This window comes from Mus musculus, chromosome 5 (genome assembly GCF_000001635.26).
Source record: "Mus musculus strain C57BL/6J chromosome 5, GRCm38.p6 C57BL/6J".
Classification (NCBI taxonomy): domain Eukaryota; kingdom Metazoa; phylum Chordata; class Mammalia; order Rodentia; family Muridae; genus Mus; species Mus musculus.
In genome coordinates, this window is record NC_000071.6 from 115,499,038 (window position 1) to 115,526,350 (window position 27,313).

The 27,313-nt window shown below is 50.8% G+C and overlaps 1 protein-coding gene and 1 long non-coding RNA gene across 6 annotated transcripts in view; both read left to right on the forward strand.

Moving 5' to 3' along the window:
- Pxn (paxillin) overlaps positions 1 to 27,313 on the forward strand; it is a 64,018-nt gene that overhangs the window by 7,068 nt on the left and 29,637 nt on the right. For 4 of the 5 annotated variants that reach the window (XM_006530202.3, NM_133915.3, NM_011223.3 and 1 more), the window contains exon 1: positions 7,639 to 7,831. The exons of the other annotated variant lie outside the window; for it this stretch is intronic. In XM_006530202.3, the coding sequence (XP_006530265.1) occupies positions 7,819 to 7,831 (13 nt within the window). In that variant the 5' untranslated portion in view covers positions 7,639 to 7,818. Of the gene's footprint in view, positions 1 to 7,638; positions 7,832 to 27,313 lie in introns of those variants that run through there. 5 annotated transcript variants of the gene reach the window in all.
- On the forward strand, positions 11,902 to 16,958 carry Gm13840. The gene is made up of 2 exons (XR_387611.3): positions 11,902 to 16,307; positions 16,737 to 16,958. It is a non-coding gene; the product is annotated as a predicted gene 13840 (long non-coding RNA).

Consider the following 27,313-nt stretch of genomic DNA (forward strand, 5'->3'; position numbering starts at 1 on the left):
ACCATGCCCAGGTTTGTCCTTAGCTTTTAAAAACAGCACTGAATGAGGCTGGAGAGATGGCTCAGAGGCTCAGAGCTCTGGCTGCCCTTGCAGAGGCCCTGGATTTGATTCCCTGCACCCACATGGCTGCTCACAACTCTGTCTAACTCCGGTTCCAGGGGACCCAACATGCTAACACAGGCATACATGAGAGCAAAACACCCATGCACATAAAAATAAAAAGAAAGAAAGAAAAAGAAATTATTAAAAAAAAAATAGTTGAGCAGGGGTGGTACATGCCTTTTAATCCCAGCAGAGGCAGGTGGATGTCTGTGAGTTTGGGGCCAGCCTGGTTCTACAGAGTGAGTTCCAGGACAGCCATGGCCACATTCACCTCAGAAAACCTGTCTCGGGAAAAACAAATAAATAAAAAATGAAAAAGCCAAACAAATAGATAGAGAGTGAGAGAGAGTGAGTGAGAGAGAGAGAGAGAGAGAGAGAGTGGAAAGAAAGAAAGAAAGAAAGAAAGAAAGAAAGAAAGAAAGAAAGAAAGAAAGAAAGAAAGAAAGAAAGGAAGAAAGGAAGAAAGAAAAGAAAAGAACGGAAGGAAGGTGTGATGGTTTGCATATGATCAGCCTAGAGAGTGGCACTATTAGAAGGTGTGGCCCTGTTGGAGTGGGTGTGTCACTGTGGGTGTGGGCTTTAAAACCCTCACCCTAGCTGCCTGGAAGTCAGTCTTCCACTAGCAGCTTTCAGATGAAGGTGTTGAACTCTCAGCTCCTCCTGCACCATGCCTACCTGGATGCTGCCATGTTCCCACCTTGATGATAATGAACTGAACCTCTGAACCTGTAAGCCAGCCCCAGTTAAATGTTGTCCTTAGGGCTGGTGAGATGGCTCAGTGGGTAAGAGCACCCGACTGCTCTTCCAAAGGTCTGGAGTTCAAATCCCAGCAACCACATGGTGGCTCACAACCATCTGTAACGAGATCTGACGCCCTCTTCTGGTGTGTCTGAAGACAGCTACAGTGTACTTACATATAATAAATAAATAAATAAAAAAATGTTGTCCTTATAAGAGTTGCCTTGGTGCCAGGCAGTGGTGGCACATGCCTTTAATCCCAGCACTTGGGAGGCAGAGACAGGCAGATCTCTGAGTTCGAGGCCAGCCTGGTCTACAGGGTAAGTTCCAGGACAGCCAGGGCTACACAGAGAAACCCTGTCACAAACAAACAAACAAACAAACAAACAAACAAACAGAGTTGCCTGGTCATGGTGTCTGCTCATAGCGGAGAAACCCTAAGACAACAGGACATAATGTCAGATGATGAAGGTAAATAAACAAGCCAGGATAAGGAGATGTTTCTAATGAGGAACACAGACAAGAATCTAGAGATAAAGTATCTAGGATTAGAAGGGCCTGAGGTGAATAGCCAGGCAAGATCTCTGAAGAATATTCCAGAAAGAAAGCACTCAAAGCAGATCTCCCCCGGAGGGGAACTTCCAGATGAGGATGTGGGCGGTCAGTTACACCCCAACAGAGGTCACACACCCGGCTTCCAGCTCCGGAGCATCGGAAACGGGTCAGCGAGCCTATGACTGTAAATTGCTAAGTGTGTGGTAATTTGTTACACAACTGTAGAGAAAGCGAGCCACAGAAAGGGATTTGAGCAAAGAGAAAGAACTAGCTTGATGGGTTTGGGAGGCATCAAACTGGATGAACCGAAGCCTGGTTTGGCTCCAGTGTATTGATCCGGGGAGACTGGGTAGAGAGCAGCTTCCAGGTGGAAACCTGGTGAGCAGTTTGGATTTTATCCCAAATGTAACAGGAAACTAGCAGAGAAGAGCGGGACAAGACCTAATTTGCATTTTTCGAAGGTTACATTGTAAGCTAGTTGATTCCCTCTTAGGGGTTTAGAGGAGAGAGACATGAAACCATATAGCCACCCAAAGACTTCCAAAATGTGATAGCAAATTTATTCCTAGCCCGGCCAGCCTAGAAAAACAGCCTCAATGTTCATCAACAGCACAGTGCAGAAATGGGTTCTGGTACATCCATACAACGGAATACTACTGAGCAATAAAAATGAACAAATTACTGATCCCTAATAGAGATGAAGTTTATAAACATGATGTGCCCAAGAAGGCAGACCTCCCCTGTGCACCCCCCAAAAAGATACCCCCCTGAAAAAAAAGAGAGAAAATGCAAAGTGGACATAGAGGTATTTAAATTCAAGAGTTGGAGAGGCAGGAGGGTCAAGAGTTCAGGGGCGGGCTGGTGAGATGGCTCAGTGGGTAAGAGCACCCGACTGCTCTTCCGAAGGTCCAGAGTTCAAATCCCAGCAACCACATGGTGGTTCACAACCATCTGTAACAAGATCTGGCACTCCCTCTTCTGGAGTGGCTGAAGACAGCTACAGTGTACTAACATATAATAAATAAATAAATCTTAAAAAAAAAAAAAAAAAAAGAGTTCAGGGGCTGGGGCTGGAGAGATGGCTCAGCGGTTAAGAGCACTGACAGCTCTTCCGAAGGTCCTGAGTTCAAATCCCAGCAACCACATGGTGGCTCACAACCATCTGTAATGAGATCTGACGCCTTCTTCTGGCGTGTCTGAAGACAGCTACAGTGTATATAATAAATAATAGACAAATAAGTAAATAAATAATAATAAATAAATCTTTAAAAAAAAAGAGTTCAGGATCATCATTGACTACATGGGGAGTTTTGAGGTTACCCTTGGCTTCAAGTCTGAAAAACAATCAACACTCTCAAACTACTCTCTAAGGACAGAAAACAAATCAACGACGATACAGGAAGGTGGGAGAAGCTGACTGGGAAGGAGCAGCAAGGGCAGATGGAATGTTCTAGATCTTGTCTGAGGTGGTGGTTACACAAAGCTATCCATCTCCCTCCAGTCCCTATACTTAACAACTGCTGTTCGTGTTGAGAGAGGTGAGAGAGGCTCTCCCTCCCCACTATAGCTGAGGGCTGTCCTCCAATTCCTAAGGATCCTTTGGTGGGGTTCTTATTGCATTTACTGCATTTATTACCACACTCAGGAGGCAGTGGCAAGTGGATCTCTGTGAATTCAAGTCCAGCCTGGTCTACAGATCGAGTTCCAGGACAGCCATAGAGAAACCCTGTCTCAGAAACAAATGTAACTCTAGGGGCTGGATGGAGCAATGATTCATTAATTGGGATCTTGCAGAGAACCCACCTTTGGTTTCAAATACCCATATTGGACACCACTGCTTGTAACTCCAGCTCCTGGGGGTGGGGGGTTGGATCTGACACCTATGGTCTCTTCAGGCACTGGAACACACATGATCAGATCCACATGCAAACATGTATATGTACATATAGTTAAAAATAATAAAAATAAGCAGGGTGGTGGTGGCTCACGCTTTTAATCCCAGCGTTTGGGAGGCAGAGGCAGGTGGATTTCTGAGTTTCAGGCCAGCCTGGTCTACAGAGTGAGTTCCAGGACAGCCAGAGCTACACAGAGAAACCCTGTCTCAAAAAAAAAAAAAAAAAAAAAAATCTTTAAACCAGGTGCTGTGTCCAAAGCCTTCAATCTGAGCATATGGGAGGGAGAAACAGGCAGCTCTCTTGTGAGTTCAAGGCCAGCCCCCCTCAGTCTACACAGGGACTTCAGGCCAGCCAGGGACACATAGTGAGACTTGATTTAAAAAAAAAAAATCTTAGGCAGTGGGAGTGCACATCTTTAATCCCAGCACTTGAGAGACAGAGGCAGATAGATCTCTGTGAATTCGAAATCAGCCTGGTCCACAGAGTGAGTTCCAGGACAGCCAGGGTTTCACAGAGAAACCCTGTCTCAAAGAAACAAACAAGCCCAAACAAAACAAAACAAAAATAAATAAACAAATAAGAGCTATGGCGCTGGCTTCTGGCTGGAAGCATCCAGTTTAATTTGGAGGTTAATGAATTACTTGTCTGGGCAGGAGGATGGTAGAATAGTTAGAGAGAAAAAACAGGAAAAAAAGTAGAGGTCGAAATGGCGGAGCGATAGAGGCTACATTGACCTGACAGGAGGGGAGGAGGAAGAGGGTTTAGGGACTGTAGTGTGCCTGGCAAACACATGTCCCCCCGCTCTGATATGGCTGAGGATGGAGTGTTGGAGGTGACTCATCTTTCCTCCTAGGGCCACATCATCTCTTTAAGGATCTGGCTGGGGCATTGAATTTATGATCTTGGGCATGTGACTGCAAGCATAGGTATACCATCGAGCCACTCCCAAGCCCCGTATGTTTAACTTCTGACGCAGCACTTCCGCTTGCAGAAATCAATGACCCTCAGGAAGGATGTGCGCCAAGGTTTAGCTACAGGGGAGGTCTCCTCAGCATCGTTAGTTAATTACGTTAATTACGGGGACAGCGTGGAGAGAATTCCATTTCACTAAGGCGTTGGTTAAGTAAATGCTGGCTGGGGTGCATCACTCAGCACTGTTATGGGTTAAGTAAATGCGGGTAAGACGAGCCACAGCAGGGGTCCTCAACCTTCCTGAAGAAGCTGCCTCTAACACAGTTCCTCATGCTGTGGTGACCCCCGTCCCCCGCCATACAATCATTTTCGATGCTACTCTATAACTGTAATTTTGCTACTGTTATGAATTGTAAGATAAATAACTCTTTTTCCAATGGTCTTAGGAGACCCGTGTGAAAGAGTCCTTTGATGCCCCAAAGGGATCAAGATCCACAGGTTGAGCACTGTGGATCTAGAAACTGGAGATAGCGGGGCTGGGGGGCTGGGGGACTGGGGAGCTGGGGGGGTAGCTTAGTCAGTTTAGTGTTTGCCCAGCATTTATGAAACTGGGTTCTGTCCTCAGTACTGACAGAACCAGACATGGTGGGCCACACCTGAGATCCTAGCACTCTTGCAAGAGGATCAGAAAGTCCAAGGCCATCTTTGGCCTTTGTTTTAAGGCTGTCCTGGGATACATGAGACCCAAAACAAAGCGAAACAATAACAATATCACAAACGCCTATTAGTCACATTATTGGACTTCAAATAGTTTTAATTTTGTCTCTTAGTTTATCTGTATTTTTTTGTAAAGATTTATTATACATAAGAACACTGTAGCTGTCTTCAGAGGCACCACAAGAGAGCATCAGATCTCATTACAGATGGTTATGAGCCACCACGTGGTTGCTGGGATTTGAACTCAGGACCTTCAGAAGAGCAGTCAGTGCTCTTAACTGCTGAGCCATCTCTCCAGCCTCTCTTCTTTATTTTTATTTTACAAATCACTTGTCTTAGTTACCTTTTCAATTGCTGTGACAAAACACCACAAGCCAGGCTGTGTTAATAGAGCAGTTCATTGGAAGCTTGCTGTTCCCAAGGGCAATGCCCATGATCACCAAGTGGGGGGAGTCAGGCAGCAGGCAGTCGGGCCTGGCGCGGGAGCCGTAAACTAAAAGTTTAGGTCTTGATCTATGAAAAGGAAGCAGACAGAGAGTGGGAATGGAGTGGCGCTTTTGAAACTTCAAAGCTTGCTTCCTAGTGACACACCTCCTCCAGCAAAGACCACACCTCCCAGTCCTTCCCAAACAGATCCACAGGCTGGGGAACCGAGTGTTCAAATATATGAGCCTGTGGGGCCAATCTCATTCAAACCACCACAGTGTACACTTTCTACTATTAGGGATGGGAGTACTGCAGACTAAATCCAGGGCTTCAGGCACTTTAAGCAGGTGCTTTGTCACTGAGACAAAAAACATTTTTTTTTCTTCTTTTGGTTTTCAAGACAGGGTTTTTCTGTATAGCCCTGCCTGTCTGGGAACTCACTCTGTAGACCAGGCTGGCCTTGAACTCAGAAATCCACCTCCCTCTGCCTCCCAAATGCTGGGATTAAAGGGATGCACTACCACTGCCCGGCTGTTGTGTTGTTTTTTGAGACGGGTTTTTCTATTACGTAATTCTGGTTGTCCTGGAACTCACAGAGATCTACCTGCTTCTACCTCCTGGGTGCTAGAATTAAATGTATGTGCCACCATGCCTGGCCAACAGTTTACATTTTTATTTGTCAATGATTTTAGATAGAGTCTTATATAGCCCAGGGTAGTTTCATAATCAATATTTAGCTAAGGATGGCCTTGAATTTCTTATTCTCCTGCTTCCACTTCCTAAGGGTGGGGATTTAAGTCCTATGTTACTTGTTGGGCTGGTCTTGAAGTATGTATGTATGTATGTATGTATGTTTTGAGACAGGGTCTTATGTAGCCCTGGCTGGCTTTGAACTGAACTGACTGTGTGGTGTTAAGGACAACTTTGAACTCCTGATAAACTTGCCTCTGCCTACTAAATTCTGGGATTATAGTCTTGTGCCACCACACTCAGTTTGTGTGTGTGTGTGTGTGTGTATTTATTTTTAAAAGTTTTCAAAAAATTTAAAATTTGAGACAGGTCTTCCTATAAATTGCCCAGTTTAGTCCTTACTCTTTCTCTAGTCCAGTGTAATCTTGAATTTGAAGACCTGCCTGCATCTCCCAACTAGCTGAGATTATAGTCCTGAGCTACTACACCAGGCTTTTATCATCCAGTTTCTGAGTCCCCTGGGCAAATCTGCCAGGATCCGGGAATGAAGTTTTGGTAGTTTTTGCTTTGCTGTAATGTGGGGTAAATCTACCTTGTGCAGAATTTTGGCAGTCTCTAGGAAGGGGGAAGCAGGGAAAGGGGTAAAATGAAAGGTTTCATAAGCTCTAAAGTACTGGATCTGGGGCCAGAGTTGGTCGCAGCCACTGCTGATGTTACCAGTCAGGACAAAGGTCTCAGGTTCCAGCCTGGCTGGAGGTACAAAGAGACCCTGTTTCTCCGGGCAGTGGTGGTGCATGCCTTTAATCCCAGCACTCAGGAGGCAGAGGCAGGCGGATTTCTGAGGCCAGCCTGGTCTATAGAGTGAATTCCAGGACAGCCAGGGCTACACAGAGAAACCCTGTCTCGAAAAACCAAAGAGAGGGCTGGTGAGATGGCTCAGTGGGTAAGAGCACCCGACTGCTCTTCCGAAGGTCCAGAGTTCAAATCCCAGTAACCACATGGTGGCTCGCAACCATCTGTAACGAGATATGACGCCCTCTTCTGAAGACAGCTACAGTGTACTTACATGTAATAAATAAATAAATCTTTAAAAAAAAAAACCATGAATTGTTTCAACATTAATTCAAATGAATACTTTAAAAAAAAAAAAAAAGAAAAACCAAAGAGAGAGACAGAGAGAGAGAGAGAGACAGAGAGAGAGAGACCCTGAGAGAGAGAGACAGAGAGACAGAGAGAGAGAGAGAGACCCTGTTTCACAAAAACTACATCTGGGATATTATTCTGGGATGACTAGCACTGCCATCAGTCCAAAGGCTCCAGGCAAGCCGATTTAATCCTCCTGGGAGGTGACCTACAGGGACAGGTGGACAAATCCGACTCTCTTGAGTGACAAATCTGCCACCGACTCTCTTGAGTGACTAGTCTGCCAGAAGGTCGGGTCAGACTGAACGCAGAGGTTCATGGCCTATAGACGCCACCAGCCTGTCCAGCCGCCAGGGGGCGCCACGACCACGCCCAGCTTTCGCCCCCTGCGGGATTGGGCGTGCTGGGGGGGTGGGGGGTCGGAGGCGGGGCGTGGCCAGCGTGCACGCGGGGGCGGGGCTATCCTGTCGCGGGCGCGCGCGCCGGCGGCGGCGGCGGTGGTGGAGGAGGAGGCAGCGCGGCAGCGGGTTCCGTTCCGGGCCGAGGCTGGACGCGGAAAAGTTGCGGGGCGGCGAGGAGCAGCCCGGAGACGGGCAGCGAGGGCGACATCGAGCCGGGGACTGGCGTCTGAGGACCAGCCATGGACGACCTCGGTGAGTGCGGGAGACGGAGGGCGGAGCGGCCGGGGCCCGGCGGCCGCCGATCCCACCCTAGCGCCCGGCTGGGCTGCGGTGCCTACGGCCCGGGGCTGTGCTGGCCGCTCTTCGCTGCGGCGCCTGAGGACCTCGATCCCGTACTGGGTGTTCAGGGACCCACCTCTGGGAGAGGCGCCCCGCTCCCGGGGCAGACCTCCTTGGCTTGCAGGAGACCCTCACTTGGCTTCCCCACCCCCACCTCAGAGCGTCTGCCTATGGGACTCGGTCTCAGAGGCTGTTTCTTCTATGACCCCCCTCTGTTCCCTCCAGGCCACCTTCCACTTTGCACACTGCCCCCAGACCCCCCACCCCGTTTCAGGGATATAGCCCCTTTCGAGAGAGCCCACCCATTTCCTATCACAGCCCACAGAAAAGCTTGTGAGGACCACACCCCCATTCTAATGACAAGTGTCCCCGGGGGTACTGCATATACACCCCCCCCCAACCCCCACCACACACCGTTTCAAGTCTGGTCACCCTGTATTACAAGATCAAGTTTAAACTTAGAAAGGCAAGTTTGGGGGGGTGGTGGCTTATGACTCCCGCCTCTCACCCACCGTTCCCAGACCCTGGTGACATGCCAGAGGAATGAGAAGGGGAATGGGCCGCAGGCTACGGCCATCTCTGAACGTGTCCTGGCTGGCAAGGTCCCCCACCCCCAGCATCAGAGCTGCTGGAAACCCCACAGGTAAAGAGGACAGGACACCCAGAACAGAGTTTTAACTGTCCTCGTGTTATTGGAGCCCAGAGGCCATTCTTTTCAGCCCACACTTGGTCTGCTGTTAGGACAGAGGAAAGGAAAGACTCTCCTGGAAGTGGATTTTAAACCCAAGGGGGTTGATTCAAGGCTTCTAGGAATGCCCAGTGAATCCCAGCGTGAAGGAGCCCCTGTCTTCCCCTCCCCGGAGGGCCCCTCAGCTGAGGAGGTGTGTGTGGGATAAAGTCCCTTCTCTGTAGGAGCCTTGTCTTCACTCTCTGGACTGTGGGTGGCTTGTATGACCGCTGGTGCCATCCGTGTCCCTGGCTCTGAGGAGCAGATTCACTAGATAAGACTGAGGGACCTCTCAGGCAACACAGGGTACCAAGTTAAGACTGGTCATTTTTAAAACTGGCTACAGTTTCCTTGTGGGATCAGGGAGCTGGTGTAACATCCTGGAGGCTGGGATGGTGTTGGGTCCTGCTTGGTTCACGGAGTGGGCTGTCTGCCAGGCATAGCTATGCTTTTGGGTCAGGCTTGGCACGTCCGTTCCCGATGCACTCAAGGTTGGCGTAGCTTCCAGGCAGGTATTTTTAATTTTTATTCTTCCACATAAAAATACCTGAGCTTTCGAAAGGAGGCCGGGGTGATGAGCTTTTGAGTAGGTATCTGAATGTGTAAGGGGTTCCCCCGGTGGGGACGAGGGGAATCTAGTCACAGCACCTCACAGGCTGGTTGAGGGCCCTGTTGCTTCTGGACAGTCCCCGTGCTGTTTGAAGGACTGAGGAAGTCTTTGTAGTGTCCGCAGAGCTCGGAATTCCCGGCTTCTGACTGTCTTCCATTTAGGGCCAGCACACTGAGTTGTCTTTGAAAGGAAAGAGTGCTTTCTGGCAGACGGGGACCGTAGGGATTGAAATGGGCTGTCTGTGGAGTTCTTACCCATGCCTGGATTTGTCCTGTCCTTTCTGTAAGATCACCCTGAGGCCATGGCCACCAACACTACCTCTATTTAACAAGAGACCAAGAGAGGCTGAGTCTCTGACCCAAGGTTGCACAGCCCAGAAACGAATGAAGTCTGTGCCTAGAAGCTGGTCCCTGGGCAGCTCCTGTATACATTCCTTCCGGGGAAGGGGGTGAGCTGGTGCTGGCAGGAGGGGTGGCAAGGGGTGGTGGCTGCCACCTGTGACTTCTGCTGCCTTCTCTAGACTCTCCAGTTGCTCCATCCGAGCTACACTGCCTCCTTAGTCTGGGCTCTCAGGGGGCCGTTCCGCCTGGCTGACCAGAGCCCAGGGCGGGGTGGGGGTAAGGATGGATGTGCAGGACTGGAGAGGAATTTGCTTCTCAGCCCAGGCGGTCAGCTGTCTGCATGGCTGCTCAGCACACTGCCCGTCAGCTGTTTTCCTAAGTTAGGATGGCTTATGACGGGCCAGCCCTCTTGTTTTTATTTGTGTCCCAAGAGAGATCTCAGCAGCGTGCACCTCCCCGTCACTTAACATGGGGCAGTCGTTTAAGGTGATCTCCTTGTGGCAAGGCCATGCGTGGGGTGCATACCTAGCCTCCATGATAACGGTGGGGTTTTTTGGGGGAGGGCTTGAGAGTAAAAATAATAAATCAATTTAAAAAGATTAATTGGAGGACTCTTCCCCTCCTCACAGTGGCCAGTGAGAGTCACCATGTGCTGTTTAATAAGTTACAAATTTATAGCTCATTGGTCAGAAAAAACAAAACAAAACATAAACACAGCGTGTTCTGCCTTCCTCCGCGTGTTCCCTGCGTTTTTTTGTGTGCTGTTGGGCGGCTGCTTGGTGGCTTTTCTCATTAGACGCTTAGACGCTGGTTTGGCCCAGAGCTCCTTCTGTTCAAGTTCTGGCCGGGGTTTCCTGGACAGAGTTCTCACAACACAGATCACTCTCATTATGCTTTCTGCCCTGGCTCTCCTCTCTCCCTCTCTCTCCACGTTCATGTTGTTCATGTCGGTAATGTATTTGGGGCGGCCGTAACCACAGTGTGGCCTGCCTGTCAGGAATCCCTCTTCCTCTGCTGGAGACAGGCCCCGTGCTCAGCACTTTCTCTCTCTCTCTCTCAAGAAGCCTGAGCTTAGACGTTCTGGCAGAGCTGGCTGGGGTTTGAACCTAGATCGATCCAATTCTGGATCTGGTCGTCTTAATCGGAAAGCATTAGGACCTAGTACTAATCAGGGAGCGGACCCCAAGAGAGGCCTGCGGAGTAACTGGTAGTTACCTCTAAAGTTTCTGCTCTACCAGGCCAGGAGGTCCCCCAGGAAATGGCTTGATAGCATTGCCCGCTCCTCCATAGCGGGGGACACAGCCAGCTGTTGGCAGTGGCCAGGCTGCTGGAATCTGGACATGTCTCCTTTCAGCTTCTCAGCGGGCTTGACCCGTTGGAAAACAGTGCCTCATTGTGTTTGGGGGTGATGCTATGAGGGTGGGTGTGGGGGTTAAGGGAGTTGCCTGGGGCATTCCGGGCTACAGAGCTGCCTAGTCTCCATAGGAAAGCTGGCCTTAGGGCTCGCCTGTATGTGGTATCTCTGTGTGTTAGGCCTGGTTCAGAGCAGAGGCTGGACCTGTGACAGAGGCGGTATCCAGGGGTCGGGCAGCGAGGCCCTCCCTCCCAGTGGGTGTTGTGTGAGGTGCCTGCTGGTAAGGGTGCCCAGCTTGGATTTGAACCCTGGGTGGATTGTGTTTGATTGTTAGGCAGATCTTTTCTGATCAGGACAGAAAGCTGTGGGCTTTGGGCCGGGTGATATCTTTCTGATGGGGGACATTGCATGTTCCTTCTTTTTGCTTTCTTCAGGGGTGGCCGTGTGTTGCAGAAGCCGGGCCCAGTCATTGGCTGGAGGGGTCTGACAAAGGCCAACAGTTGCTGTTGGGGCCCTGCAGGGCCACTTCCCTACATACTAATCTCCTGTGGAGCTTCTTGTGGCCTTTACCTTGTTTCAAGACCAGAGATGTTGAGGAACTTCTTCCAGGGCTCACTTAGCCTTTTACTGAGCTTGTACTGGGCTCAGGGCCTTCAAGAATAAAAATAACATCTATGCAGTCCATTTTTAAAAATCGTTTTTTTAAAGTCAAGGTCTCTCTTTGCAACTGTGGCTGTCCTGGAACTTGCTATGTAGACCAGGCTATCCTCAAACTTGCAGAGATCACCTCAGCCTCCCAAGTATGGGATTAAAAATGAGTGCCACTGCATCTCATGTATGGAATACTTTAAAAACCATGTGCTCACCAGGCAGTGGTGGCACATGTCTTTAATCCCAGCACTTGGGAGGCAGAGGCAGGCGGATTTCTGAGTTTGAGGCCAGTCTGCTCTACAGAGTGAGTTCCAGGAAAGCCAGGGCTACACAGAGAAACCCTGTCTCAAAAAACAAACAAAAACAAAAATGTGCACAACTCTATGACTTTGCAGAACACTTTTTGGAACAACATGTGCAGAGCTCTTTTTTGAGACATATCTTTTGTACTTACATGCAAGCACGGCTGGGCATCTCGCACCCAGTGTTGTTTCTGCCTACTTAGCTCATATGGAGCAAGCTCTCTTGTTCTTAGTAGTTACTGCTGCCTGCTTCTGAAGGAGGACACTGAAGCTGGGAGTGAGCCCACTCGCCCAGATTCTACAGCCAGTGAGGGGCAGGAACGGGAACCGAATCCAGGGTCACTGACTGCAGAGTAGAAATCATGTTGATCCATCGATTGATCTACCTATATATCTATGTATCGATGTATGTATCTATCAATCTACATCTATGTATATATGTATCTATCAATCATCTATGTATCTATCAAGAAATTTTGTTGGTTGATTGGTCTATGTATCTATCATCTATCTACCTATCATCTATCTATCTATCTATCTATCTATCTATCTATCTATCTATCTATGTATATCTATCATCTGTCTGTCTGTCTGTCTGTCTGTCTGTCTGTCTATCTATCTGTTTTGAGAAAGGGTCTGTCTGTCTACCTAGCCCTGGTTGGTCTGGAACTCCCAGTGATCCACCTTTCCCCGCCTCCCAGTGCTGGGACTAAAGTCGCGAGCCACCACATATGGCTTTCTTTTCACTTTGTATTTTAGGCAGGGCCTCATCCTTTTGTCCAGGCTTCCCATCAACCCATTCTTCAGCCCAAACTGGTGTTGAACGTGTAAACCTGCCTCAGCTTCTCGATTAGCTGGGATTATAGGTCTGTGTCCTCAGGCCTGGCTTCAGAAATCTTTTCTGTTCATCTCTTTGAGTCCTCATCTGTCCAGCCCCCACTCCCCTTCCCTCTGTCCTTGCGTGCTCAGGAGGAGCTGAACGACACCGGTGGCTATGGCTGTTGATAGACAGAGGGCTCCATTCAGCTCTTAACAGCCACTGGCCCAGTCACCTGTACCCTTGACACAGAGCTGTGGGCAGAGAGTCCAGCTGCTAGAAGTTAGTGTCTCCAGGGCAGCCGCTTTTCTTTCCGTCTTGTAGGTTCTGCCCTACCCTGCATGGACGCGGTCTTTGTCTTCATTCCAGTATACATACTCTCTGTCACTTGAGACATCCGTCTCTAGTGGGGTAGCTGTTAAAAATGTCATGGTGGGCCTCATGTGGTGACATAAGCCTCTAGCCATAGCATTCAGGAGACAGAGGCAGGCAGGCAGATCTCTGTGAGTTCTGAGTTCCAGGCCAGCTGGGGTCTCCGTAGTGAGACTGCAGTCTCCAAAAGAAAATGAAAATGTTGAGCAAAGGAAGAGAACGAGGTGGGGGGTGGGGAATGGGTGGTGTCTGTGGGGATGGGAGAAGTTGGGGGTCTGAGTGGGGAGAATTACAAAGCTGAGAAATGTTGGTTAAACATTGGAAGGGAAGGTCAAGGTGGGTCTCTTCCCCAAGGATAAGCCTTTCTCTACTTTCATGGCTGGTCTCAGTGTGGTTCATATCCCGATTAGTTTCCAGCCGCCTGATTGCCTAACCAGTGGGGCTTAGCACTGGCTTCCCTAGGGAGGCTCCGGACATTGGGCCAGCAGCAGGCAGATGTGCCATCGGGAAGGCCTACCACAGCCCCAAGTGGCCAAATCTTCCCTCGAAGATAGCCTTTAATGCTTATTTCTGGTGTGATTGTGGTATTGTGGTTTGTGGGATCATCTTTCTTAGGGGCACGGGAAAGCAGGAGTGTCACGAAGCCTATACTTTTTATTTCTTTGTTCATTCGTTTATTTCCTAGAACTCACTCTGTAGACCAGGCTGGCCTTGGAACTCAGAGATCTGCCTGCCTCTGCCTCTGAGCACTGGGATTCGAAGGGTATACAACCACACCCAGCCCTGCAACTTAGTTTTAAATGATATATTAAAAGAAAAAAAAATCAAAATCCAACCCCCAAAGTCTCACGCATCCCTCGGGAATCTCTAGGGGATTGGTTGGTTCGGTGCGTCCCGCCCCCCTCATACTCAGGTCCCTATAAACAGACCTTCCTGCACGCTTTTTCTAAAAGTACATTTGTTAGCATGTATTTACTTTATGTGTATGTCTATGTATGATGTACACCCTAGAAGTGAGTTGCAGGGCGCTGTGAACTGACATGTGGGGACTTGGAATTGAACCTGGATCTTCTGTAGGGATGGCCAGTGCTCCTAACCCATGAGTCACTCCTTCAGCTCCCGATGTTTTTTTTTTTAAAGACAGTTTCTTGTAGTCCAGGGTTAGCGTCGCACTTACAAAGTAGCAGATGAGACAATGACCTTGAGCTTCTGATCCTCCAGCCTTCGCTTCCGCCTCCCAAGTCCCCGGATCATAAGCGTGTCCCCACTCAGTATATGCAGTGATGGAGACCAAACCTGGAACTCGGTACGGTTAGGCAAGCGTTCTGCCAACTGAGCTGTGCTCCCCAGCCCTTCCCGTAGACTTTGGAATTGAAACTATCCCAGGCTGGGGAGATGGCTCAGTGGGTAAAGTGTTTGCTTTTTGAGCGTAAGGACCCCAGTTTGGATTCTCAGCCACCCATGTACAAAGAGTGTGGAGGCATGCACGGGATGCAGAGACAGGCCTGTGCTCCGAACTCGTGAGCCAACCGGTTTAAGCGCTCCAGATCTACTGAAGAGATTCTCAAAAAGTAAGGTGGAGGCTGGCTGGCTGGCTGGCTGGCTTAGTGGGTAAAGGAACTTGCTGCCAAGCCCTACAGGCTGAATTCGATCTCAGGTCCTACAAGGTACAAGGAGAGAATCCACTCTCACAAATACGTCCTCTGAACTCCACAGACGTGCGGTGGCGTAAGTCTCAGTGTTCCACCCACCAGTGCACGTCTCCATTACTTATAGTTCCTGATTGACGTTGCTGCTGGTAATGACGGCGGTACTGCGTTGTTTAGGGAGGAAGAACTAGAAGGGATCCTGTGCTCACAGTTAGCTGATGCAGCGTTTTCCATATTTCCCTGTCCTCTGTTGTTGAATCTGCAGATGCGGCACCCATAGGTGCAGGGAGCCGATTATACATGGATTTGTACCTGAACTATGCGGATAGGTGCGCACGTAGAAAGCGTGTCCCATACATTTACATGGGGTGGCCGAGTATTCACATCTGAGTCTTAAGAGGAAGGTACGCGTGTCTGTGGCAGGGTTTTCTCCGAGTTTCTCCGAGTGTTTAGGCACAAATAAGGGGTATTGGAGAAGAGTTCAAAGGCACCTTTTCCATGGGGACTCAGAGGAGTTGTTGAGCAGGGGTAGGGTGGGGGTGCTGGCTTGTGTCTGCCCGTGTTGGCCTTCTGGGGCTGTAGGTGGTGGGAAGAGAACCAGGTAGGAGGTCTGCTGTCATCTGGGGCAGTAGATCACAGCACTGTGACTTATACTGAAAACAAAACCAAACAACCAGACCAAACCACCACCACCACCAACAAATCGGGATCTGGGAGACAGGCCACTTCTATAGGGGCAGAGTCCGCCGCGTCAGCTTGTGTTAGTTATTTTGGCTGACCTGACATCAATCAGGAGTCAGGACAAGAGAGATGTTGATCTCTGGTTGGAGTTAAAGGGTTGTCTCGGCCAGTGGTTACAGAGCAAGAGTAGATGTCTTCAGGCAGTGTGAGCCCAGGGAGGGCAGGTGTGGGTGTGGGCATTAGCCCGTGATTGGCCAACATCTTTAGCCTGTGGGCACAGGGCCCTAGCTTTTATTTGCAGCTCAGTCTGGCCCCTGTGGTTTCCAGTGTTCTCAGCTCTCCTGGAATCTCCATTCCCCAGGTCCCACTCGTGTAGTGGGCTGAGTCAGTTGGGCCCCTTGGGCCTCTAGCTTTTTGGCTGGTGACAGTGGTAGTGTGGATGGCTAGAGTCTAGCACTAGTGGCCCCGTTGTTGGCTCAGAGGCAGAGCTGAGGCCCTTGTCCCTCCCCAGAACCTACTGAGCTGGCCAACAGGCCCTCTGGAAGTCAGTGCTTCGTCGAGGAGGTGGGGTGGGACTGGGTCTTTGTCCATCAGCCTGACCGCTTGGGAGGGACTCGTGGAGGCTTCCTAACCAGGCCTGGATGTGGTGCACCGGGGCCCTTATACTGCCGATCTCAAGAGTAGCCTGGTGTGTGTTTTATGGGGGAGGGGACGGGGCCTGGAGGAAGCTTTATGTAATCCTTGGCTCCAGCTCAGGTAATTGTTTTAATGAAATGGAATGCAGCTTATTCAGAACTTGCTTGGCAGAAACAGCCGTGTTCTGGTGTGTTTTCTTGCTGAGGAGCTCGGGGTTTATATTCCCAGCTGTTTCGAATCATAGACAAGGTGGGTGGAAGCCACCGGGGTGCTCCTTCCTCGTGGGGGTGGGGGGAGCCAGGGAGCTTCATTCGGGCTGTCCCGGTCTTCCTTGGATGTCTCCGGTGTTGTGGGGATCCAGCCTGTGGCCTCTGCCACTGAGCTGTCCTACCCCGGTGCCAGTGTGTCTTTTTGAATGGGCCGTGGAGCTTTTGACCTAGCAACAGAGAAATCCCGGGACCCGGGGTGGGTGCTGAGCACACTGCAGAAGGCCCTCAGGAACACCTCTTTGTTTACACAGTTTCCTTCTTTCACCCCACAGCCAGGCCCCTCCCCCTGCCCCTCCCCTCTTTAAGCAGGTTGATGATTATTATTTATTTATTTATTTATTTATTTCTTACTGTATGTGTGTGCGTGCGTGTCTGTATGTACACCAAGTTTATGCACGTGTCCTCACAGGCCAGAAGAAGCGGTCAGATCCCTTGGAACTGGAGTATAGGCCCCTGCGATCCACTTGATGCAGTTGCTGGGAATTGAACCTGCGTGCTTTGGAAGAACAGCCAGTGCTTGAGCAACTGCGGAGCCTTCGACGGGCCCCTTCTCAATGAAGTGCCTTTAGATTTAATTTTAAAATTACACTTGTTTATTTACTTACACTTACCCATAAATTACATACATTTACTTACCGTGTGTGTGTGTGTGTGTGTGTGTGTGTGTGTGTGTGTGTGTGTGTGAGTGTGTGAGAGAGAGAGAGACAGACAGACAGACAGAAGGTGTGGAAGTCAGACGATATCTTGCTCGAGTTTTCCCTTTCTACCCTGTGGGTCCCGGGGATTGAACTTGGGTTGTCCTTCGTGGGTGACCCCGCCCCTGCCCAGTGGCATGAGGTTGGCCCACTGTCCCTTGCGGCCTTGCGGTCCCAGTCTGTCTCTATTCATCTTGGCCTCTGAGCTGGTTTCCTCTTTTTCATTTTTTGACCCAGCCTGGGACATCCTCACCCACTTGCTGACACACTTCCTACCCCCGTGGGTGTGCTTTCCTTGCCGCTCGCTCGCTCGCTCGCTCGCTCGCTCGTTCGGGTGCACGTGTCTCTGCCGACCCTGTGCTCTCCGCATCCCTCCTTGGGCACCTGTAGTGGGAGTACCTCCTGCCTCCCCTGCTGAGCCCTCTGGTATGGCTGTTCTCCTCTTGTTTATCTCCTCCCGTGACCCCTTTTAGAACCTTTGTGCTGGCAGCTCCCAGAGTTCCATCCCCACCCCGACGTGGATTCTATTGTCCAGATTCTTCCGGTTTGCAAGCCGGCAAAGACCCAGCTCATTTCCTTTCCGCTCTCCCTCTTGGCGGTCTCAGCTGTTGTGAGAGCTCTGTGCTCTGGGCATGGCCCTGCTGCTCTTTCCTCGGCCTCTGTTTAGATAATGGACTTATGGACGTAAAGTTTGAGGTAGGAGGCAGTCATCCCAACCTACGAACGAGGAAGCGAAACTGAAGCTCACAGGAGTTAGGGTGTGGGGACACCCCCAGCACCAGTGCAGACCACAAGGAAGGAACTTAACCCAGGGCTTCTCATACTCAACCCATTTTTTTTTTTTTTTTGAGACAGGGTTTCTCTGTGTAGCCCTGGCTGTCCTGGAACTCACTCTGTAGACCAGGTTGGCCTTGAACTCAGAAATCCACCTGCCTCTGCCTTCCAAGTGTTGGGACTAAAGGCGTGCGCCACCATCCACGTACATAAAATCCTGTTTCTTTGCCCTCCCCCTCCCCCATGGTTTTTCAAGACCGGGATTCTTTATTTAGCTCGGTAGGAACTCATTGTAGATCAGGATGGCCTTGAACCCAGAGATCCGCCTGCCTCTAGGCATGCACTACCATCAGCTGGCATAAACCGGGTACCACCACTCAGTAGGCAAAGGCAGGCAGATCCCTGTGAGTTCAGAGTTCCAGGCTAGCCAGGCCTGTTCTGTTACACAGAGAAACCCTGTCTCAAAAACCAAACCAAATCAAACCAAAACCAAAAATTTAAAAAAGAGAGAGAGAGAGCGCGAGCAAAAACTCCTGGACTTCTTGTTCTTTTGTTTGTTTGTTTTTGTTTTTTCGAGACATGGTTTCTCTGTGTAGCCCTGGCTGTCCTGGAACTCACTCTGTAGACCAGGCTGGCCTCGAACTCAGAAATCTGCCTGCCTCTGCCTCCCAAGTGCTGGGATTAAAGGCGTGCGCCAACACTGCACGGCAACTCCTGGACTTCTTTTGGCCTTTCTACTGTGAGCTTCTTAGGACAGGGCATCTGCTGCCTGTCAGGTGTGCCAGCCACCGCTGCTCTGTGCTTCCCGCAGTTGCTCCGTAGATCAGTCTTTGATGGCGGTTGATGATTAAATGGGCAAGAACTGCAGGTACCCACTGCGAGTCTAGACCTCCAGCAAACCACTTCCTTCTCTGGCAGAGCCAAGTGAGCCTCTCTGGGTTTGGGGTGTCCAGGCTCCCCAGCCTCATCTGAATTGGTGGGGGTGCTACTGCTGCTTCAACAGTCACTGTACACCCGAGCCTCTGCCCTCACATCCCAGAAACAGCACTTTAGTCTGTGTTGAGACATTTGTTTTTAATTTATTTTATTTATTTTAAAATGCTGTGTTTCAAGGCGTGTGCCGCCTCTACCACCCAGGCCATTTCTAAGTTTTATTTTTTAAAAAGATAGATTTATTTATTTATTGATTGATTGATTTCATGTATGTGAGTACGCTGTCACTGTCTTCAGACACACCAGAAAAGGGCATCGGATCCCCATTACAGATGGTTGTGAGCCACCATGTGGTTGCTGGGATTTGAACTCGGGACCTCTGGAAGAGCAGTCAGTGCTCTTTTTTTTTTGTTTGTTTGTTTTTTTGTTTTTTCGAGACAGGGTTTCTCTGTATAGCCCTGGCTGTCCTGGAGCTCACTTTGTAGACCAGGCTGGCCTCGAACTCAGAAATCCGCCTGCCTCTGCCTCCCAAGTGCTGGGATTAAAGGTGTGCGCCACCACGCCCGGCACAGTCAGTGCTCTTAACCACTGCACCATCTCTCCAGCTCCCCATTTCTGATGTTTTAAATGTGTGTGAATGTTTTGCCTGTATGTACATGTGTGCTTCGTGCCTGCAGAGGCCAGGAGAGGGCATTGGATTCCCTGGAACTGGAGTTACAGCTGGTTGTGAACCCTCAGGTGGACGGTAGGAATGGACGTCTGGTCCTCTGGAAGAGCAGCCTATGTGCTGAGCCATGTCTCCAGCCCCCATTTTTTTTTTTTTTTTTTTTTTTATTTCTTGAGACAGAGTCTTGCTTTGTAGCTCTGGATGGCCTCAAGCCCAGAGTAATCCACCTGCCTCAGCCTCCTGAGTCTTGGTGTTATAGGGGTAGATCCTCTACGGCACCTGGCTTAAACTCTCTTGAGTGTTGGGTCAATGATAATGATTAACATTGGCTCTTGGAATCATCTAGACTCTACTCCAGGCTTTGGCCCTTGGTGTTAGTTACCTTCAGTGTTTTATTTATTACTTATTTGTTTGTTTGTTTGTTTGTTTTTTTCCGAGACAGGGTTTCTCTGTATAGCCCTGGCTGTTCTGGGACTCACTCTGTAGACCAGGCTGGCCTCGAACTCAGAAATCCACCTGCCTCTGCCTCCCAAGTGCTGGGATTAAAGGCTTGCGCCAGCACTGCCCGGCACCCTCAGTGTTTTAAACTTCTACCACACATCTGTTTTGATGCCTTGGCAGTGAGCATCAAAACACCTGTGCCCACTGGGCTCTTTAGCTCCCTGGAGACTGTGACTCGGTGGTCCCCTAAGAGGACATAAGTTGGCCACCTCGCGGCACCGTGGGGCTGTGCCCTGGAGGTGCGCTGGTCTCCCTTCAGTGCTGGCAGCGTGATGTCGGTTTCCTTATGTGGTGTCTCAGTTCTCCTGAGTCTCTTTGGTGGCTCAGAGGGGAAAGAAGAGGGGAGGAGATTGTTCTTTAGCTTGGCTCATACCAACCCCTCACTTAATGCTGGTATCTGAGAGCTGCTACCGCTCCCTGTCCTGGGCTCCATTTCCAGCTCAGCCTCGGGCTGTGAAGGATGCACTGTGACATCTGTGAAGCCTCCCAGAGGTGCTGGCCACCGAGGCTTCAGTAGTAGGGCAAGGGAGACGGAAGCTGGGTGTGATGCAAACACCATTATCCTAGCATTGGGGTCACGGAGGCAGAAGCACTGCCCTGGGTTCCAGGCCAGCCTGGGATACAGAATGAAACGTTGGAGCAAAACAACAGGGACCGAAGACAGGGCTCAGCAGTTGAGAGCAGTCATGCAAAGGACTGGAATTTGGTTCCCAGAGCCCACATGATGGCTCACAACCATCTGTAATTCCAGTTCTAAGACATCCAATGTCCTTTCCTGGCTTTCATGGATGCCAAGAATGCATGTAATGCACATACATACATACACCATACATACATACACACATAATACATACATACACCATACATATATAATACTTACATACACCATACATACATAATACATATATACACCATACATACATAATACATACATGCACCATACATACATAATACATAAATGCACCATACATACATAATACATACATACACCATACATACATAATACATACACACACCATACATCCATAATACATACATACACCATACATACATAATACATACACACTCCATATACAGGCAGAATAATGTTCATACAAATAAAATAAATAAATCTTAAAACTTTTTAAAAAGGGAAAGGGGGAGTGTGCTGTGTTCAGGACGGACACCTGGAATGGCTGTGGGTGGGTGGACACGGGCCATCTCCTCTCAGGGCAGCTGGTCTTTTGGGGACAGCCCTGGGCTCTGTTTAGGTTTGGAGTGGCACAGCACCCTGGGTGAGCTTTTTCTGTCAGTTTCTAGGAGCATCCCTCTTCCTTGGGTAGAAATGGTCCACACTCGGTTCCTGCAGCCTTTTGGCGCCTCAGCTGCTCAGGGCGCCTTCTCATCCCGGATGAGCTCTGGGGCAGCAGCCTTGCTTTGGCTTCTCTGGGGCTGGCGAGAAGGAGCTGCCACGGTGCCTGCGCCCCGACACTCCTTGGCTGCCGGCCTGAGCCCTTCTGGTCATCCGCTGCCCAGCTTGGAAAGTTCTCTGCCACAGGAGTGGCTGTGTGGTCTCGTCACCCTCCTGACCGGCAGGCTTGCCCCGTGTTTGGGCTGAGGCAGCCGCTGGACGGCCGGTGGCCGCTCTCTCCTGCCTCACTGCCTCGGATGGCCTTGGTTCTGAGCGGTTCTAGAATTCCTCCTGCCCCTTCTGTGTCTTTAGTTGGTTTGCTGAAGGGGCCAGGCCGGAACAAGCAAGCGTGTCACCTGGAGGTGGTTGTCACCGGCTTCCTGAGGTCACTTGTCATCGGTTTCCAAACATCCTGTTTGTGCCTGTGGAGTAGGACTGTTGGCCAGGAGGCAGGTTATCTGTTCCCTGCCCCACCCACCCTCAGGCCGAGTGTGGGGCCAGGGTGTCAAAGGTCATCCTCTCACTAAGGGGCTCGGTTTGATGCAGCTGGTGGTAGATTGTTGAACATCCTGCTCTCCTGGTTCAGTACACTGGTTCTGTCCTGTCCTGGCTCTGTGTGCTCTCCTTGCCCTACTTTGCCTGCCCGGGACATGTCCCCCTAATGTTCTGGCAGCAGGATGCTAACAGCCCTTCTCAGCTCCCAGAACTGGGGTCGCTAGCCTCTGCCTCCCTCAGTCAGAGCGACTCCACTTCTCCTGCTTATGTGTTGGGCTTCAGAGGGGGTTGGTGGGTGGTCCTTTTGTTTCTCTTTTTGAGAGGGGGTCTTCACGAGTTGCAGGAGGGCCTCACATTAGCTGTGTAGCCAAGGACCGTGAACTTCTGATCCTTCTGCCTCAGTGCTGGGATTACAGACTTGAAGCGCTTATGTTGTGTCTGTTCTTGGCGGTGCTGAGAATCGAACCCAGGGCCTCACGGCACTAAGCTGGTGCTGGGATACATTGGGTGTCGTTTGTTACTTTTCTTCTCCCTCCTCCTCCTCCTCCTTCTCTTCCTCTTCCTCCTCCTCCTCCTCCCCCTGCCAGCTACAGGGTTTCTCTGTGCAACCCTGGCTGTCCTGAAACTCACTCTGTAGACCAGGCTGGCTTCGAACTCACAGAAATTCTCCTGTCTCTGCCTCCCGAGTGTTGGGATTAAAGCCATGCACCACCACCTCCCGGCTTGGGGATTGTGTTTTAACCTGCGGGCCCACACTGCCCCTCTCGGCTGTCACAGTGTGACCTCTTGCCACACTGGACTTTGATTCCTGCTTGTCATGAGGGGGATGGCCGCCGTTGTGGGAGGACATTCTGGGGCGCATGCATGTGTATATTTTGTGCACGTGAAAGTGAAAGTCATCTGTGGGTCGATTGGGGCTTGCCCGGCAGTGCTGCCATTGAGACAGGGGTCCTGCCAGTCGTGGGAGGGAGAAGGAGTGGCTCTGAACCAGGTTATGACCATAGGAGCGAGCAGGACACCAGAAAGTCAAGTGTGAGCAACTGGGCCTGGGGGTGGTGCTGGGGGAGGAGTTTTCTGCCGCCCGCCCAGTCTTCCTCCCTCCATGCTTGGTGAGGAGGGCACTCTGTTTCCTTGTCAGTTCTTGAGTTCCTGGCTTCTACTCTCTGACTTTTTGCTTCCTTCTCTTTCTCTTTCATCTCTGTGACTTCTTGCTTCCTCTGTTGGAGTCCTGCTATTGGCTGACACACCGTAAAATGGTTACTTTTTCTGGTTGACACCCTTTCATAATTACAATGTGTCTCTTTACCCGGGAGCCTCCGCTTGTGTGTGACTAACAGAAGCGCCTTAAGCTTCCTGTCCTTTCCCTTCCTGGTCTCCCCCCCCCCCCGCCCCCCCTCCATACACACACACTTCTTTCCTGCTCCTCAGTTGAATAAAGTAGTTGCCTGGAGCACCTGCAGTGGTGACCTCAGCCCGGACGCCTGGCTCTGCAGATGGCCAGAATGTGTAGAATGTGATCCACAGCCTGGAGAGGACAGCGGGTCAGGGCCTCGGGTGCAGATCCTCATCTGGAAACAATCCCACATCTTACAGCCTTTCTCACAGGAAGTTTCCTTTGTTGTGGTAGGCCTTTCCAAGCTGGTCCGTGAACTTGAGAGAATCTCTGAGTGAGTCGGCCCATGCCTCCTCTTGTTTTTGTTTTGTTTTTTTTTTTTTTTTCTTTTTCTTTTTTCCATAAAGACATTCTCATTGGGTGAACCATCACTCCTGTTCCAAGCTGTCTCTCACAATGTGGCTGTAGTATGGCTCCCTGAGTGACCTGTTCCTGGGCCACAGCGAATGACTGCAGGTCAGGAGCAGGCAGCGACAAAGTTCAGAGCTCCCTCCAGCTGCCTCAGAGGACCGCTTTAGCTTTTTCTTTTGGAAGACAGGGTCTCCCAGTGTTGCTCAGTCTGGTCTTACAGTCCCAGGCGCAAGGGACCCCTCTGTGTCAGTCTCTCAAGTGCCAAGGGGTGGCCACAGGTCCTGTCATGTACACTCTGACACATTTGCAGGAGGAGCAGTGTCCTCTTAAAAATGATTTGGGGATTTCTACCCCACCTCAGATCATTTGGTTCCCAAACAAAAGACACAAACCTGTATAGTTATGTGTAATAAGCCTTAAAGCACTAGAGCCGGGTAGATATCAGCCCTCTATGCTATTTCTTCTACTTTCCAGTCAATAACCCCAAGATATCACTTGCCACGTTCCGACAGGCCTGTCCTGATGGCAGTCCTTCCCTTTTCTCTCTGAGACCGGGAGCCTGGGAGCCTTCAGCACCGCCTACCTCACCTCTGCCCGGCAGTAGGCTGTAGGCATCTCTGTTAACCAACCCTGGACTACTCGGGGGCAAAGTCTACACAGTAAAAGCTGGTATCCGGGAGGATCTGTGGGGATCAGATCAGGAGCATCCGGGTCTTAGGATACAGGATCAGCACCAGCCCAGCCCACCGCAGCCCAGGGCTTCCACCGCCGACCTGGCCCAGCCTCTGGCCCGTCCAGCGTGGGAGTTTTGCCACATCCCTCCATCTTCCCCTGGTGCCTTTGAATCTGTCTTTATCTTCAGAGTTTGTTTCTTACGGCCAGCATCATTAAAGTGCAGTTTTAATTAGTCTGATGACATTTAACTTTACTTGTGGGCTTTAACCTCTAACTTTCTGTCTGTCATTGTCCTCCTGTCTGTCAGTGGCACAAGTCCCCATCTGTCATTTGTCCTCTGCTCATACCTTCTGTTCCTTCTTTTTTTCTGCCCCTGCATACGTTATAAACACACAATTGTTCTCAACTACCTGGTGGTGGTGGCCCACGCCTTTAATCCCAGCACTCGGGAGGCAGAGGCAGGTGGATCTCTTGAGTTCGAGGCCAGCCTGGTCTACAGAGGGAGTTCCAGGACAGCTATGTAGTGAGACCCTATCTCTCTCTCATTCACACACACACACACACACACACACACACACACACACGCAAGTGTGTTTATGCATGGACAGGCAGCGTGAGTTTGGCTGGCACTGTACGTCAGTGTAGTGTGCATGTGTGGCATCTGTAGATCTCTGAATTCAGTCCTCAGCACCAAAGCCAAATAAACAACAAAACATTCTAGAGAGCTTAACATTTTTTCCTTCTTTTCCTTCCCAGCGTCTTCATCCTCACTTCGGACCCACCTTCTGGGCGGGTCTGCAGAGCCCACAGGGAGATGCGGCGCACACATTCCAGCAGCACGCGTTTCCTAAAACACTTCTCTGTCTCCCAGGATAGGCGTGACCAGCCCCCTCTGGACGCCAGGCCGCCGCTGGGCCGTGCCCCTCCCCCCTCAGCACCAGGCCCAGGTGCTGCCCACTGTCAGGCCCTGACCCTGCCTGTGCCCACATTCCTGAGCAGTGAGCTCCCCTCCTCCACTCCAAAGGAAACCAGGCAGGCCACACAGTGAGCTGTAGCCTTAAGTAACCACAAGGGGCTACGCTGCGGCCGCTAAGTTTTCCTTTGCTCTCTTTTTAATTCATTTTCCTCCTCTTTTTAGAGTCAGGGGTAGTGTGGTTGGAGGGAGGGGTAGTAACTAGATCATAGTAGGTAGAGCGTTTCCTGATCCAGGACGAAGAGACTTTGTGTCTCTGACACTCTCTCACTCTGTGCTTCCTATATACTGAGAGCTCACAGATGGTCAGGAAGGGGGTGCTCACGGAGGGTCAGGAGGTGGGGTGCTCACAGAGGGTCAGGAAGTATCGTGAGCTAAGGTCGAAAGGCAGATCTCTGCTGCAGCAGGAGGCTTGGCCGGGGCCATTAGCTCATCCCTTCATTAGTGTTCACCCAGCATCTGATTGTCCCAGGCTCTGTGCAGCACTCAGAGGGGCAGAGGGATGTGATGAGGGTGCTGCTCCTGCCCTCCCTGGGCTGCTCAGGGGCTGAGGGATATCAACACACAGTCAGTCCGTCACATCGCCATGTGCTCTCATCGGGGAAGAGCGTGGGAGCGCAAAGGAGCAGGGCCTTGAACCGAGTACAGAGCGCGAGGTCAGGAGGATGTGGATCTTTCTGCTGTTTGCTGTTCAAGCTGACTTTACTTAGAGCGCGGACATTCAGTGGAGACGGATTGTCGTGGGTGTCATGGCCGTAGACAAACACGGACATTGAGAAAGGCTTTCATCTTTTAAGGAGATGGCCGTTCCGGGATAATATTTGTGAGCTGCTAACAAGAGGTCCCCGGCCAACACATTCCTTTTTCCTTAGGTAGACAAACTGAACTTTTCAATCCTGTGTGGCCAAAAAGATACCGAGGTGTGAGATTCAACAGATAAGACAAGATTTCACCTCGTAAACAAGATGGAGGGTGGTCTGTGGCAGGGTGGTGGGGTGGTGGTGGCAGGCGCAGAGACCCGGAGGGAGAAGAACATGTATGTACCTGCGTGTGCTTGAACTCATTGTGTGATTTGGCCACTTATTGTGACTTGGTACCCCGAGTCCTCCTAGTTGGATCTTTCAAGCAAGTCAACCAGCCTGAATCACAAGGGTGAGGGCAGTCACCAGGCTATGCTTCCTCCACAGAGTGGCCTTTTAGGGGTAGCCGTGTTATAGCTGCTGAGCTGAGGCCTGGACATGGGTGTCTGTCAACCTCTGGTGTGATGCTGGGCTTTTGTGACACTCTCTAGGCTCAGCTGTACCTGACTCCCCAGCCAGTTCTGAGGGGATTTCTATGAGAGCAAGGGACCTGGGATTGTCCTGGAAGGGCCTCCGGGGAGCCCGCTTGTAGCAGGAAGGACCTGGCTCCCCTGACACCATGCTTGACTGAGCCTTCTTCCTGGAAGAGAGCTATTGTACATGGAGCTGCCTGTGGACTGCCTAGACTGCCCTTAGCACAGATGGGAGCAGGCAGAGAGGGGACCCTAGTGTTCCCATGTGCTCTGAGAGCCCTTGGAGCAGGGCGCATGCAGCTTCTAGAACTTGTCCAAGACCTGGCTTGGAATGACCTGCCTTCAGCAGGAGACAAACTGGAGGTAGGCACCATACCATCTTCCAGGTTACTTCCCTGGCCCCTGGATCTGCTTCCTGCTGTCTTCCCTGTCTGTCTGTCCTCCTCTAGCACAGATACATCCTCCTCCCTCCATATCCACCCAGTTAGCAGGTCTTGTTGATTTCTTGTTTCATTTAGAGCATCGTGACTTTCGTTCTTCCAACGGTGCCCTGCCTCCCTCCCATCCTGCCTGCCTGCACACACTGGCTGAGCAATCTAAAGACAGGCCCGGGCCTGCCTTCCCCTGCCAACTATTCTCTGTGGAAGCCCTTGGAAGTCCAGACTCTGCAGGCCCTGGGCCCTCGACCCCCCTCGGCCACGCTTGGACTTGTACTCTGGGCTCCATTCTCTGTCCTGGCACTTTCCCAGGTTGTTTCTACCTCTGCCTGGAACTTGCCACCCCCACGTCTGCTGATCCCTCTGCTCCCCCCTTAAAATAGGCTCCCACGGTGCTCTCTGGTGCAGACCCCAGGCCTTTGTCCTTCC